The 13,737-nt window shown below is 31.6% G+C and overlaps 1 protein-coding gene across 7 annotated transcripts; it reads right to left on the reverse strand.

The window, feature by feature from the left end:
• Window positions 1-6,695: 6,695 nt before the first annotated feature.
• On the reverse strand, window positions 6,696-9,960 carry LOC111988650 (TMV resistance protein N-like). Of its 7 annotated transcripts, none has more exons than XR_010626544.1 (4): window positions 9,272-9,960; window positions 8,209-9,045; window positions 7,968-7,998; window positions 6,696-6,846 (listed from the first exon to the last, which is right to left on the reverse strand). XR_010626544.1 is itself a non-coding variant. In XM_065767307.1 (2 exons), exons 1-2 carry the CDS (start codon window positions 9,778-9,780, stop codon window positions 8,724-8,726), a joined length of 831 nt encoding a protein of 276 aa, XP_065623379.1. In that variant the 5' UTR covers window positions 9,781-9,960; the 3' UTR covers window positions 6,696-8,723. The 7 variants fall into 7 exon arrangements, 1 of the variants encoding a protein (XP_065623379.1); XR_010626542.1 differs by having other exon boundaries at window positions 6,696-7,247; XR_010626539.1 differs by having other exon boundaries at window positions 6,696-7,998.
• Window positions 9,961-13,737: the final 3,777 nt, after the last annotated feature.

Below are 13,737 nucleotides of genomic sequence, written 5' to 3' on the forward strand. Positions count from 1 at the left end.
AGATAGTATTTTTGCCTTTTAAAAAAACCACAATAAATTCAAGAATCCAAAATTGTTTATAAAAAAAAAAACTAATGAAAAAAAAAATCCAAAACAAATAACGCCTAAAAGACCCAAACAAAGGAAAAAAAAAAAAAAAAAAACGAATTGCAATTGCACCTAAGAAAACAAGATAAACCTGCCACTAAGAAGTTAGAATTAATGGAAGCAAATGATGCACAAAAAAAAAAAAAAAAGAAAAAAAAAGATGTTAAGAACAGTATTAAAGTTTCTCTTTTCAAGCCTCATGGCTGCTTAGGTGGCTTTTTTGGATTGTGATATGGGCCAATCAGTTGGACTTGAGGATTTCGTGCTGGTGACTCAAACACACAAAAAATTATTTGGTCCACTGGGAAGATTGTTGAAATAGTCCCCCTAACCAATTAAATAATGTCATTTATGTAACTGTGTAAGTCAGATTCTTAATTAGCACAAGAATTAAAAAAAAAAAAAAAACACCAGGTGATGTCACATTTGTATAAATAGAAACTTTTTATTGGTTAGAAGGACCTGAAGGACCATGTTAGCGATCCTCTCGATATATCTAAAATTTCTCCAAAGACACCATGGATATTTAGGATGTGGGTTTGACGTGGTGGTGCCCCGTAGACATGGCTGAAAGCAAGAAAATACATTTTTTGTGTTTTTCAAAAGCAAAAGCACAACAAGAAAAAATATATTGCAATCAACAGCATGCCATTTTTAAAAAAAAAGTAAGTCAAGTAAATATTTTGATATTAGATTTCTATTTGTTGGAGCAATCTAACTATAAACAAATAAAACAAAACAAAACAAAAAAATTGATGAAGAAGTTTTACCACAAATTGAAAAGAAAGTCCAAGAACCATCAAGTCAATTGTCATAAAATTTCCCAAGAGTCCAATAGGTGCTTATAAGTCATCATATGTTAAGAACACTTCTACATCCAAAAAATACCAAATTGAAAAGAAAGTACCCTGCTTTTACGAGTTGTAAATAAAAGTTTTGATAGGTATTACATAAGAGCATTAACATCCAAGATGTCAAAAAAGTTCTATTTTACATCCTAAAAACCTACTTTATCTATTTTGCCATCTTATTTAATAACTATCCCAAAATCTAAGTTTCTATTTTTACATAAATCATAATAAAATAATATAAACTTCCAATAAAATAAAAACATGAATTATTAAGGACATTGTAGGCAATGAAAACCTAAAATCTACAAAACTAAGTGTTACTTAAAAAAACAAAGCACTAAAGTATTGAAAATTGAATTTACCTGCACTTTTAAGAGCTTTGAGGAGGTTTTTCTTCCCTTTCAAACTGAGAGCTGTATCGAAGTATCCATGTTGGTTAAGTACAGACTCTGAGCATGTCCCATGTTTCTCCCACTCGTGTGTCCAAAATTGTATACTGATGCTACTAGAGCAAGTTAGTGATGGCCAAATTTTTTGCATATTGCTTATGAGGTCTGATATCTATAGCCATGAAACAGAAAGATTGAGAATCATAGTTCATCATCTAGAAAAAATTATAACAATATTAAACTAATTTAATTGAAGCCTTCCCATAAAAAAATAAAAATAAATAATAGTAGTAATTGAAGCCTAAACTCCAAATGTTTTTAAGATGAGCAAGGTTTGGGTTCAGTTCAGTGCACCTTTGCATAAGACCAAATATGATACAGATAATTGAATCGTGACATATAGAGACTTGTGGTTGTGGCAGGAACATATCAGGTCTAGTGCACAAAACTGAAAACACTCAGACCCAAGAGCTGTCCTTGCAAAATACTACTAATTGTCATGATTAAAAAACTATGCAGTTTCTACCCTTTTGCTTTTTAGCCCAATGCAGTTTCTACCCTTTTATTTTGCGTTTGCAAACGGAAACACATGTTATGGTAGCTCATTTAAGCCGTTACAATAAGCACGCCCATGATTTAAGGAAATTATTTATATGGGCTTTGGTCCAAGTAGCTGGGTAATAAATATAGAATTTGAATAGTTTTTTTTTTCCCCCTTCTTCCCAAATAATACTCCATAATAATAATGGAGAAAAGTCAACAGATTCCCTCATTAGTTTAGAAACTTTTAATAGAAAAAAAGAAAATCAATTTTTTGACGATTTTTTATAGTTTCCATGAAAATGGTATCAAGACTTCTATAAAATAGTTGGATTTTTATTAACTAAATCTATCATAATAAGCAAAGGATGCCATTTCTCTTGCCATGAGTTAAGGAAGGAGAGAAACAGAAATGTTTTAGATATGCATTCACCTAAAAATAAGGGGGGGGGGGGAATCTAAAATGGGAAAATTTATAAAAGTAAAAGGACAGTTTTCTCCTTGAGAGTTGGCATTATTAGTTGGTTTATACATAGTAATAGTATACAGCTAATAGTCTAGTCATTTCTTAAAATAAAATAATAATAAAAAATTGTCCAATTAAAATAGTTTCCGTTAATTACGTGGCCAGACTTGTAGAAATTGATGGAATTTCATAGCTAAATTACACTTTGTTATACTTGTGACTGGTCATCTCAGAACCTTGTTTCATCTAATCGAATAGAAAACGATTCACAACAACATTAAGAACAAAATTTGCTATGATTTTGATGCCAAAAGACAATGATCTAATAAATAATAATAATAAAAGATTTCAAGGACCTTATCCTGATTGAAGGAATTGTTAGGATCACAATTTGAAGGGTAAGAACCATCCCTGTAATTAGGCCAAAGCCCATTAATGCCAAAATCTGTAATTAGGCCGATGCCCATAAAAGCCTAATACAACAATTTATGCTTTCATATTGGGACAACTAAGATTGACATTGGACCATCTTCTCAAAAAAAAAAAAAAAAAAAAAGATTGGCACTGGACCTCTAGTAGGATTAGGATAAAGACATGCATAGCGCACACACCTAACATAAAAATGATTGGATTTTGGTTGGTTTGAGAACCAAGAACTTTTTTTATTTATGTTTTTGGGTTATAGAAAATTAGAAACACATTTTTCTTAAATCAATTACATCTCAAAATGCCTTCACATTTAAACCATAGCCAGACTGATAATTGATAAGTCCTACGTACACACCATGGACAACTCAATGCAATGAAATATTCTTCTATTCAAAGATTATTCTTTTGAAAAATGCCCTTGAAATCTGATAGCCCACAACCTAACATTGAGTTCATGTTCAGTCTAGTGTGAATGCCACAGTGAGAGTCCAATTTATGGTACATCTCTTTTGTCAGTTTTGTGGATGGAGAGAAGAGAGCTGAGTTTGGGAGAATGGGTTTTCAATGACTCTAATTATTAGGGTTTATTATATTTGAAGCTTTGGTAAATGAAAAATAAAGAAGCAAATAGTCTAACTCAATAACATTATTTGATTTTATAATTTGATTTTTTTTTTTTTTTTTTGAATCCCCTACCATACTCAGCAAAAAAATAATACTGTAATACACTAAGTTCATATGTCAATGTTTGTTAAAGGAATTTTATTTGGAGAGATTTTGTTGGATTAAATAAAGTGAATCAAACACTAGGACTAGAAGGCTCATGTTTCTTCTGACTCCTTTGTTTGAAAGAAGAATTAAAATTTCACTTGTTTGAATGAAATTGGTGTACCTTGTGAAGTATGGTGGGTTGTTTGGGGTAAGCAAATTGAGTGTCTTTTTGTTAGAAGACCTCCCCTCAAAAGGAGAGAGAGAGAGAGAGAGAGAGGTCATTGAAGACCAAATCAATACATTGATTTCAAGAAAAAATTTATGGGATTAATTATTAAAGAAATTTGTTGGATTGAGAGAAAAAAACAATATGCAATTAAAATTCTATTTAAAAAAAAAAAAAAACTTTTGTATGTATTATTATAATCTTATTGTAAATATGGATTCTATTGTAATGTATTATCAAGAAAAATGTATGAAAAAATATAGCTCTTTAGACTTTTGTCCCTTAAATATAGGCCATAAGGCCAAACCACGTTAACTCTCATGTTTTATTTCTTCTTCTTCCTTTTTTCTTTTCCATCACAAATTTTTGTACTTTTAGTTTTAACTACTCTTTGTTGAATAAATGGTCTTAAAGTTTTGTTCGAAGGGTCGAAAGAAAAATTGGAGACTGCAAATTGTAATTGGTCTTAAATTATTTAGCTGTTTTGTTTCAACTCCATCACCAGTCCATCCCAATAATATTAATGCATTTATTCTCTTTGTCAAGAACTAGATTTTAGACTCATGTGAAACTCATATACTGGGAGTGTAAATTGATTCTTTAACAAGGCCATGCCTAGCCATTACAAAGCCCAAAAGTACATGTAATATCCTCCCGAACCTTTGGAACTCTATGTACCATGCAAAGAAAATACAATGAATTTTTTAATAAGCCCATGCCTAACTATTACAAAGGCCAAAGGGATCCCAATTAAAATTGTTTGACCCATCTCTTCTACATCGGAAGACTCTCACACAAACTAAACCTTTCATAATTCTGTCCGGCGAGAGAAAAATTATTCAAACAAAGAGAAGCAAATAATGTAGATAGATTCCACTGGTGGTCTCAAAGTAGCGTCTTTTGATACACAGATTAATCCTAAATTAAATTGATTGGAATAATCTACAAGTTCCAAAACAATGACATTTTAACTGATTTTTTTTTTTTTTTTTTTTTATAAACATCTTTTAACTTATTTAACTGAAGATTAAAGTAAAGATATAGACCATATGTATCTTCAAAGAATTAAACTTCAGGAAAAAAATTAAATCCTTATTTCCTAGATAATAGAGTTCATAAATTGATGAAAGATTTTCCTTGTTAAGAAGATGAATGACAATTTTTATTTTTTATTGAAGACTTGAGAAGCTATATTAAATCCAAAGGGGATTTCATTCAATTGATAATGTCTTCTAGTTCTAGGAGTGGCATATATAGATTCCTAGTTGGAAACCTTTGAATATGACATACACCTTATTCAGGTGTTTGTTTGAAACTATTGGAGCCTTTTTTGGGTTACCGAAACCCAATCTCCTTATTTAGGATTTATTTAGGATTAATACGCACAGATCCATATCCATTAGCAGCCAAAGGTGATAAAATTCTTCTTTTTATTCTAAATTAATCAATAAACTATATTACTACTAATTAGAAAATAAAATATCATGTTTATTTATACTAATTAGTAGTAATATAGGTTATTGATTAATTTAGAATAAAAGGAAGAATTTTATCATATCTTTAAAAAAATAATTAAAATTTTATAGACCAATACAGAGAAGATATGACTTATTACTCAAATTAGAATTATGCATAAGCTTGCCATCACTTTATTATAGAGAAGGTGACAAATTATAGTAATTTGTTCCAAGACTAAACATAAATTATAACTAGTAAATAATGATAAGAGATATATTCCTCTAGCTACTCTAGCCACAATCTTTAGAACTTAGTTAACTGGACTTTCGAAGCACATCTTCCTTTTGGAGTCACTGGACACAATGATTTCTAACCCAGAACTGTCCACACAGAAGTAGATTTAGTAAAGTTGGCTGTTACCATGTGAATCTTTATTGCATTCTATCCTAGAAGTGTGCCCAATGCCCTTTATTATTGCTCTTACAATGTTGTCTAAGCTGTAAAATCCATCATCTGGTTCAATTCTTGCAATCCTGAGTATTTGTTGCAGGTTTACTTTCTTCTTTTGATTGAGAGCTGCTTCAAAGTAGTCATGTTGGTCAATTTGAGATTCTGAGCATGTCCCATGTTTTTCCCATTCATGTGACCAGAACCTAGAGACATTGCTACTTGGGCAGCTAAGTGATGGCCAATCCTTCTGCAGATTGGTCATGAGGTCTGAGAGCTACAGAAACCATCATATACATGAATCACATAAGAAAATTTAAGGCAAAATATGTATTATATAAACTGATCAGACAGACTTATAATTAACTTGGGCAAAATGTCCTAGCTTGTGAAGTACCAAACTCAAAAGAGACTGAAGTGCATGACAATTAGAGTTCTTCTTTTTCTTATAATTTGATAATTACAAAAATGAGGGAGAGAAGACTTGAAAATGGTTTTAACTGTCGATGTGGGATTCAAACCTAGGTTCTCCTTATAAAGAGAATCAAACAATATCACCAAATTACAAAGCTCTTGATAATAGTGTGCTTTACATTTGGTCTTTGAAATGGATAAGAAAATTAAAGTGCATGAACTTATCCTTGCTCATATATATCCCTAGGGCAGGGGTTTCACAGTTTACTCACTGCATCTTTACATGATTTAATTTAGAGTGGCCATATAAAATGTGTCATTAATTTCCATATGGGAGCTCTAATCTTGTATTCAATTTGCAAAAAAGAGAAGACAAACTTTTTTGATTTATTAGTGGCCATGATATAGAAAATAATTTGAGATGTTTAAAAGCATTTACTTTCTCTTTTTCCAATGAATGGAAAATATTATTAGCAAGTTCTTGGGCAATTGATCGAGGCATAGACCTGTATTTTTTTCACTTATAGATGCATGCACGGCATTTGTAAAAACAGATATGAGATAACCCTAGAAACTATGTGCCTAATCAAAAATTCATGTTATTATATATGATAAGCTCAATTCATCTTCCACTAATCATTTATAAGATCATAGTACTAAAATTATAAGTACCTGAGATTTCTTGAAGACTCTGTTAGGATCACAGTATGAAGGATATGAGCCATCCTTCTATTCAGGCCAAAGTCCACCAATGGTGAAATCCGTCACAGGCTTTCCTGTCTCAGGATAGCAACAACTATGCTTTGAGTCACAGTATGCTCCTGGCCACTGCATGCATTCACATATGATGTTTGAAAACAATAAAACAAAGTTTGAAGTTTTGTAAATCCCCATATTAATTTGTAAGGTAGGTTAAACCGAGTCGGGTCTAGGTGACTTCATCAATGTTCAGAGAAGGACCTTCAAGTTTACCTCAGTTGGGTCTAGCATTTTTTTTAAAGGTTCCACAAAAAATTTGCTAGACTGCCCTTGTCTTCAGTTCACAGTATGCCACGAAGATTGAGATGCTTATAGCACATAACCATCAGCAGAATTCAGAAGTGGCATAGTAAATGCTGATTTCCATTTTCCAACTATCCTTTCTACTTGCATATATAAGACTGACTTGAAATTGGAGCTTTCCCGTTAATGCTTGTCTTGTATTCTAATGGCAATAGTGTGACTCAGAACTGCTTTGAAAATTTAGTTTGACCTTTAGAGAATTGGGTATAAAATGTGGACAGAGGATCCTAAAGGATAGAAAGATCATTTTAAATGCAAAAACTTAAGGAATAAAAGAGTTATAACAGCCGTTACAGTTGTTATGCAAACAATAATGAAATTGTGGCCTTGCAATCCTCACTATATCAAATATTCCTATTAATAGAGAAAGAACAAAAAATATTAAAGACCTGTGCTTTTAGATTATATCTTTGAAAAACAGCTTTTCGACAAGTCAAAACTATATTCTTCCAGAGACCCAACCAAAGACATTAAAATGCAGAGCCATTTTAAATTTTGGTTAGCATGTCTTAAATGACCAGCTAACCTAGTAAATTATTATAGACCATTTAGGTGTGATGCTGTAATGCAAATCATTTACAATTTATCTCAAACAATCTTGCACACAGCCAAACAAATTCAATGTAGCTTCTAAAATTCAAAGTGATGCACATTTTCTACAAAAGTCAGGATTCTATGCAATTGGTGTACATAATTTTTTAAATTGAGTCCAAACAAATAAATAAAACTAGGAAACAATTGCAAGATCTTTCCTCACCATGGTAAGGCCATATGGTAAGCCAAGCAGAAATTATGCATCTCAATTTGACAAATCAGATAAGAAAAACACAAAATCATACAAATGAAAACAAGACTAAGCTCACATCCAAGGCAGAAAGAAATCCTACCAGTGACTTCAACCGCAAGTATCTCAGTCAACTGCATTAACCAAAAAAATAAGACTAATTTACCGAAATGAAATAATTATTTTATAAATAACAATTTTTAAGTTCAGAAACTTATTCAGTTCCCAGTTTTGTTTTTTTGTTTTTTACAGAAACAAAATAAATACTTATAAGTTGATATGATATCCATTGCCATTGTGTAACAGATGCAAATGAAACAGTGCTACCAAAAAGGGAAACATACCTTGGCATCAAATGCAAAAAGAAACAGTTTCAATGTAAGAATTTTTTTATACATATCTAATGCAGTTTCCCATTCATCTTTAGGTCTTCCACACAGATCACGAGCAATTATTTCTAGAGCGAGTGGAAGTCCTTTGGAAAAATGTATGAATTTAGTTGCAAGTTTAGAATAATCTTCATCAGGTTTTTTTCCAGGAAAGGCATGCTCTTTAAAGAGTTGAATAGCTTCATGTTCGTTTAATTGCTTGACCTTGAATTCCTCGACCTTGGAAGTTGTACAAACATTTTCTTTAAGGGCAGCTAACAAGTGTCTATCTCTTAATGTTATAATGACTCTACTTCCGGTAGCAAACCAATTACATTTTCCAAGGAAATTTTCTATTCTTGTCGAATTATCGACATCATCAAGAATTAAAGAAAGTTTTTACGGCAAAGTCTCTCCTTTACCAAACTGATTCCTCTAAATCTGCTGCCCACTCTCCAATTTCCATTCCCTAAGATGTCATTAAGAAGTTGCTATTGTAGTTTGATTATGCCAGCATCTATCCCTAAATTTTCTCTAACATTCTCTAAAAAGCTGCTTCCATCAAAACAATTAGCAATTATATTATAAACAGCTTTTGCAATTGTAGTCTTTCCTATACCAGGAAGGCCATAAATCCCTACCACGCAAAATTCATCTGACCCAATATCTAAAAGTGACTCTATGGCCTCTACACGAGACTTTATTCCAACCGGGTATTCAGCAACATATAACTGCGTCCAATTTACTTTAGCATTTGCTATCTCTTCAACAATGTTTTGGATGAAGTCAGATTCAGATTTATATGTAGCGCAGCTGATAATCACAGAGCATAAGAAAACATATATTAGATAGATTAGCAGATGAACTATGAATTCAAGATTTCTAGTTGTGAGTTATAACAAACAATTGACACATTTTTTGATAAAGTAAATGGAATGCAATTCATATATTTTTGATAACTGTCATTGATATAAACATCATATTAGCAGTACAAACTCAATAAAAGCATGAATTATGATATCAACAATCAGATACATACCCTTTCTTGTAATGCCACCCAGATGCATTAGCTGCTTTTCTTAGAGCATACCTCCAGGTCTGCACCTTGTTCTTGTTATTCTTCAACTTCTTTTCATGTTTAGCGAGTGCTTTTCCAAAGTTCCCCTTTTGATTTCGTATTTCTGATGGATCAATATTGTAAAAAACTGGACAAATTTGAACCTCTGGGTCCTTTTCATTACACTCAACAATCACAAAAAGTTCATCCAAGCACCATATGGAGTCGGCGTAGTTTTCAGAGAAGACAATAACCAAAATCGATGAACTTTTGATGACTTGGATAAGTTCTTCCGAAATTCCTTCTCCCCTATGAAGTTTACCATCGATGAAGGTGTTGATGCCTTTGTCGCACAAAGCCTTATACAAATGGCTGGTAAAACCTTCGCGGGTATCTTCACCTCTAAAGCTCAAGAACACATCATAGTTCCATCGGCGAGTGGAAGAAGAAAAAGAAGAGGAGGAGGCTCCTTCACTGTTCAGGAAAGTCATTGATGGAATCGAATAGACAGAGATGCCGATCTGACCCAATCTTGGCAGCGTGGAGGATGACGAGCGGCGGTGGACGGTGATAGCCGATCTAACTTGGCGATATCTCTTCTCTTTTCTCTCTCTTTGTCTGTGTTTTTTTTTTTTTTGATAAATCTTTGTCTGTGTGTTTGACAAAAAGGAAAGGCCGTGCGGACTTCTTTTAATGATAAGTTCTTATTTTAATAAAAATTAGAAAATTAGTTACAAGTTAATGAATAATAAGAACAATGAGTTTTTATTTATTTATTTATTTAAAAGAACAATGATATCAATAGTCCCTAAAATTAAGATTAGATAGGTTGAATTATCAAAAAAAGATTTAGATAGTTTTTTCTTCAAATAAAGTAGAAAGAGTAATTAAGAAGCTAATGATTATTAAAAATTAAAAGATAATATCAGGCAAATATTAATGAATAAATTTATTCAAATTTATATAAATTTAATAAATTTCAAATTATATAAAATTTTTAAAGGACTTGCACCAAATTAACATTGATTTGATAAAGACGAACAAATAAATAATATAAACATGGAAATTAAAATTAGATTTTTAACAAAAAAGACTGAAATTTTGGAAAATATTACTATTAGAAGATTTTTAAAAATATAACTGTCGAAAATTTGAAAATTTTTTTAGGAAATGAATATAAAATAATGATAAAAATATTAAAAAATAATAAAAGAATATTAAATAATGAACAAAGAAATAATATTTAAATGAGATTAAAAAAATGATAAAAAGTATGTTAGAAAGTGTATTTGAAAAAATAAATAAGTAAATAGTAAAAGTAGCGGTTTACTCTCTAAAAAGTACAAAATTTTGGAAAAATTGCTAAAAATGCTCTTACTTAAATACGAAATACTAATTTTTTTTAATTATTAAAGGGTGAGATAAATAGATTTAAGCACAAAATAAGCTAAGGGAACAAAAAAATGAACTCTTTTTCATTAGCTTTAAGAGGTTTTTAAAACAACTCTAGAGTTACAAATAAAAATTTTTAACTATCAAAATGTCAAGTTTTTAATGATAAGTTAAAAAGTAATGTCATTGATGAGGCAAATAAACTCCAATTATAATTTGTCAACATATTGTGAAAATTGTTATGTTTGTAGCATTATTCTTTTTTTAAGTCACATTAGAAAGTCTACAATACTTGTACATCTGATAAATAATTAACATGAAATATCAGAATCATCGTAACATCACATTGAATAGCAACATCACATATAAGGGATTGTTTAGTTTGCTGTGATATGCATCACATTAAGGTCATATCATCATAATGTGAATATTATCTAAGATTACACAATATTTCAAATTACTCTAATCTCATTACCTTATTAAATGGTGGTAATCTTACATTACTTTTTTTTTTTTTAATTTTTTTTTTCTATAGATGAGATTATCCCCAAGATATTTCGAACTCAGGATCTTATGAATATCATAAGGTCTAAGAAACCACTTAGCCAACCTCTTGGGGTTAATCTTACATTAATTTTGGTAAAGATATATTAATTTATACCTGTGTAGATATTGTCCGCTTTGGGGCCTCATAACCCTCACGGTTTTGTTTTCTCCCAAAGCACACAGCAGTAGGGGAATAGGCCTCTAAACATTGAAGGGAGGTCATTCCCTATAAACACATTCTCATGTGCTTCCTTAGGCGATGTGAGATTCCATGGAATGCAAGACCCCCCTTTTTGGGTCACTACAATCCACCCCCCTTACGGGCACATGCGTCCTCACGTGTAGGGCCCACACTTCCGGCTAGGGCATGGCTCTGATACCATCTTAACGACCCCACCCTACCTGTGTAAATATTGTCCACTTTGGGGCCTCATACCCCTCACGGTTTTGTTCTCCCCCAAAGCACACAGCAGTGGAGGAAAATGCCTCTACACATTGAAGGGATGTCATTCCTTATAAACACATTCCCATGTGCTTCCCTAGGCAATGTGGAATTCCATGGAATGCAAGACCCCAATTAACAAAATTGTCCATACTAATAAATTTTATTTTACAAATGAGAATGACTAAAATACCAAGAACCCTTTAAAATACCTCAAAACCACTTAAAAAAAGCGCGTGCTCAAAGGCTCTTCCTTTTTTTGGGTAAGGGTTAATTTAAAGTATCCATTATAATTTTGGATCACTACATTTTCCAATTTTTTTTAAAAAAAAAAAAAAAAAAAAAAACCTATGGGTGTGATGAAAAATTATTTCACCACACATAATCCTCAACACACTCCTAGGTTTTTTTTTTTTTTTTTTTTGTAATTGGAAAATGTAGTGATCCAAAATTATAATGGATACTCTAAATGAACCCTTACAAAAAAAAAAAGAAAGAGCCTCTGAGCACGCGCGTGAGCGCATGCTCAGAGGCTAATTATTTATAACCAATAAATCATTCATCCAAGTAAGTTAATTTTTGTTGAATTATTTCAACACAACACCTACGATGTTCAGTGATTTCTCTTTAGAATCGCGTCTATCATTCTTTGAACCTTTAAAGCTTCCATAAGAATGATTTGAGATTTTTAAATTTTTTTGAGAAGCTTGAGATTGTTAGAGTGAACTGCAAACAGTGATGTGACTTGAAAATAGTAGATTATAATTTACTAAATGCTTAATTTTCTTACTACTTAAATTTTTTTTTTTCACCCACAATGCTTGGTGGTTTCTTCTCTATCACAGGATTTGTCCTCTTTGAAAGAAAGCTTGATAACTGCTGAGCCTTCATGACAGAAAGAAAGCTTGAAAAATTAAAATATTTTCTATCCTCTCACTTTTCCTTCCTCCCACAATTTTTTAATCCTCTCACTTTTTTACCCTTCCAACTAACGAACTCAGAAGTTCACATGAGGAAATTCCTAGTGGATTTATCGATTACTAAGCCAAAAGAATTGTTGGTCCTATAATCCTATTAAGGGTTGATGTAACATAAAATCTGCTAAAACAATAGGATAATTAAACAAAAATTGATCGAATATGACTGTATCAACAACAAAAATAGTCCATAAAAAAAAAATAATAAAACCAATAAAAATAGACAAAAAGTAAAAGTTCAAGTAAAAGTTAGATGTCAAATTTCAAACTGAAAGACTATCCTCTATTTCTTTCGTAGACCTCAAACACTTGGAAGTCTTTTGTTTCACTTTCACCCACATGGAGCTTGGCATCAAAAATCCAAATTAAAAACTAAGGTAATCACCATAAATTCATTTAATTTAACAATAAAACCCCAAAAGCTAATCACCTACCAAATACAATAATTCCTACAAATCAAAACTATTTGAGCCAAAATTCCAAACTAAGAACACGTTGAACTACATTGATAGTACATTTTCATAATTGCATTATTCAAAGGTAGCGAACTGCCACACAACAAACCCATCTTAAATTCTTAATACCAATCCCATGAACTTGTTCTCCTTCTCTGGCATCAAACAGTGCACCAAGCACCCCAGTCAAGCTAAACTCATTCAGCTCCAAACAAAAAACATATTGATTTCACACAGCAAAGAAGCCAAAATGATCTATCATTTGACACAACAGAAATTCTTCAGCCGCTACAAAAAGAGATGGTGACAGGTTCATGGATCTTCGTAAGGTTTAGTTCGTGGAAACTATTTGGAAACACTCAGGTTGCAAATCAAAAATTTGAAAACTGAAGAAAAAGGAGAGGACGGGTAACTCATAACTGGATAATAAGAAGTGGGGGAGTTTAAATTTCCATGATTGGTTTTAATTCAAAAATTTTGGTAGTTGCGGTTAGGGAGGACGTGGAGTACGCAAATGTGTTATTAGAATTCAAACAGGAGAAGTTTACTTTCACACAAAAAGAATAAAAAAAAGAGTAATCGTTTTTTTTTTTTAAGTTAATAATTTGAATCCTTTAATTTGGAATTACTATCTTT

The sequence above is a fragment of the Quercus suber genome, unplaced genomic scaffold (assembly GCF_002906115.3).
Source record: "Quercus suber isolate HL8 unplaced genomic scaffold, Cork oak 2.0 scaffold_792, whole genome shotgun sequence".
In the NCBI taxonomy this organism is placed as follows: Eukaryota; Viridiplantae; Streptophyta; class Magnoliopsida; order Fagales; family Fagaceae; genus Quercus; species Quercus suber.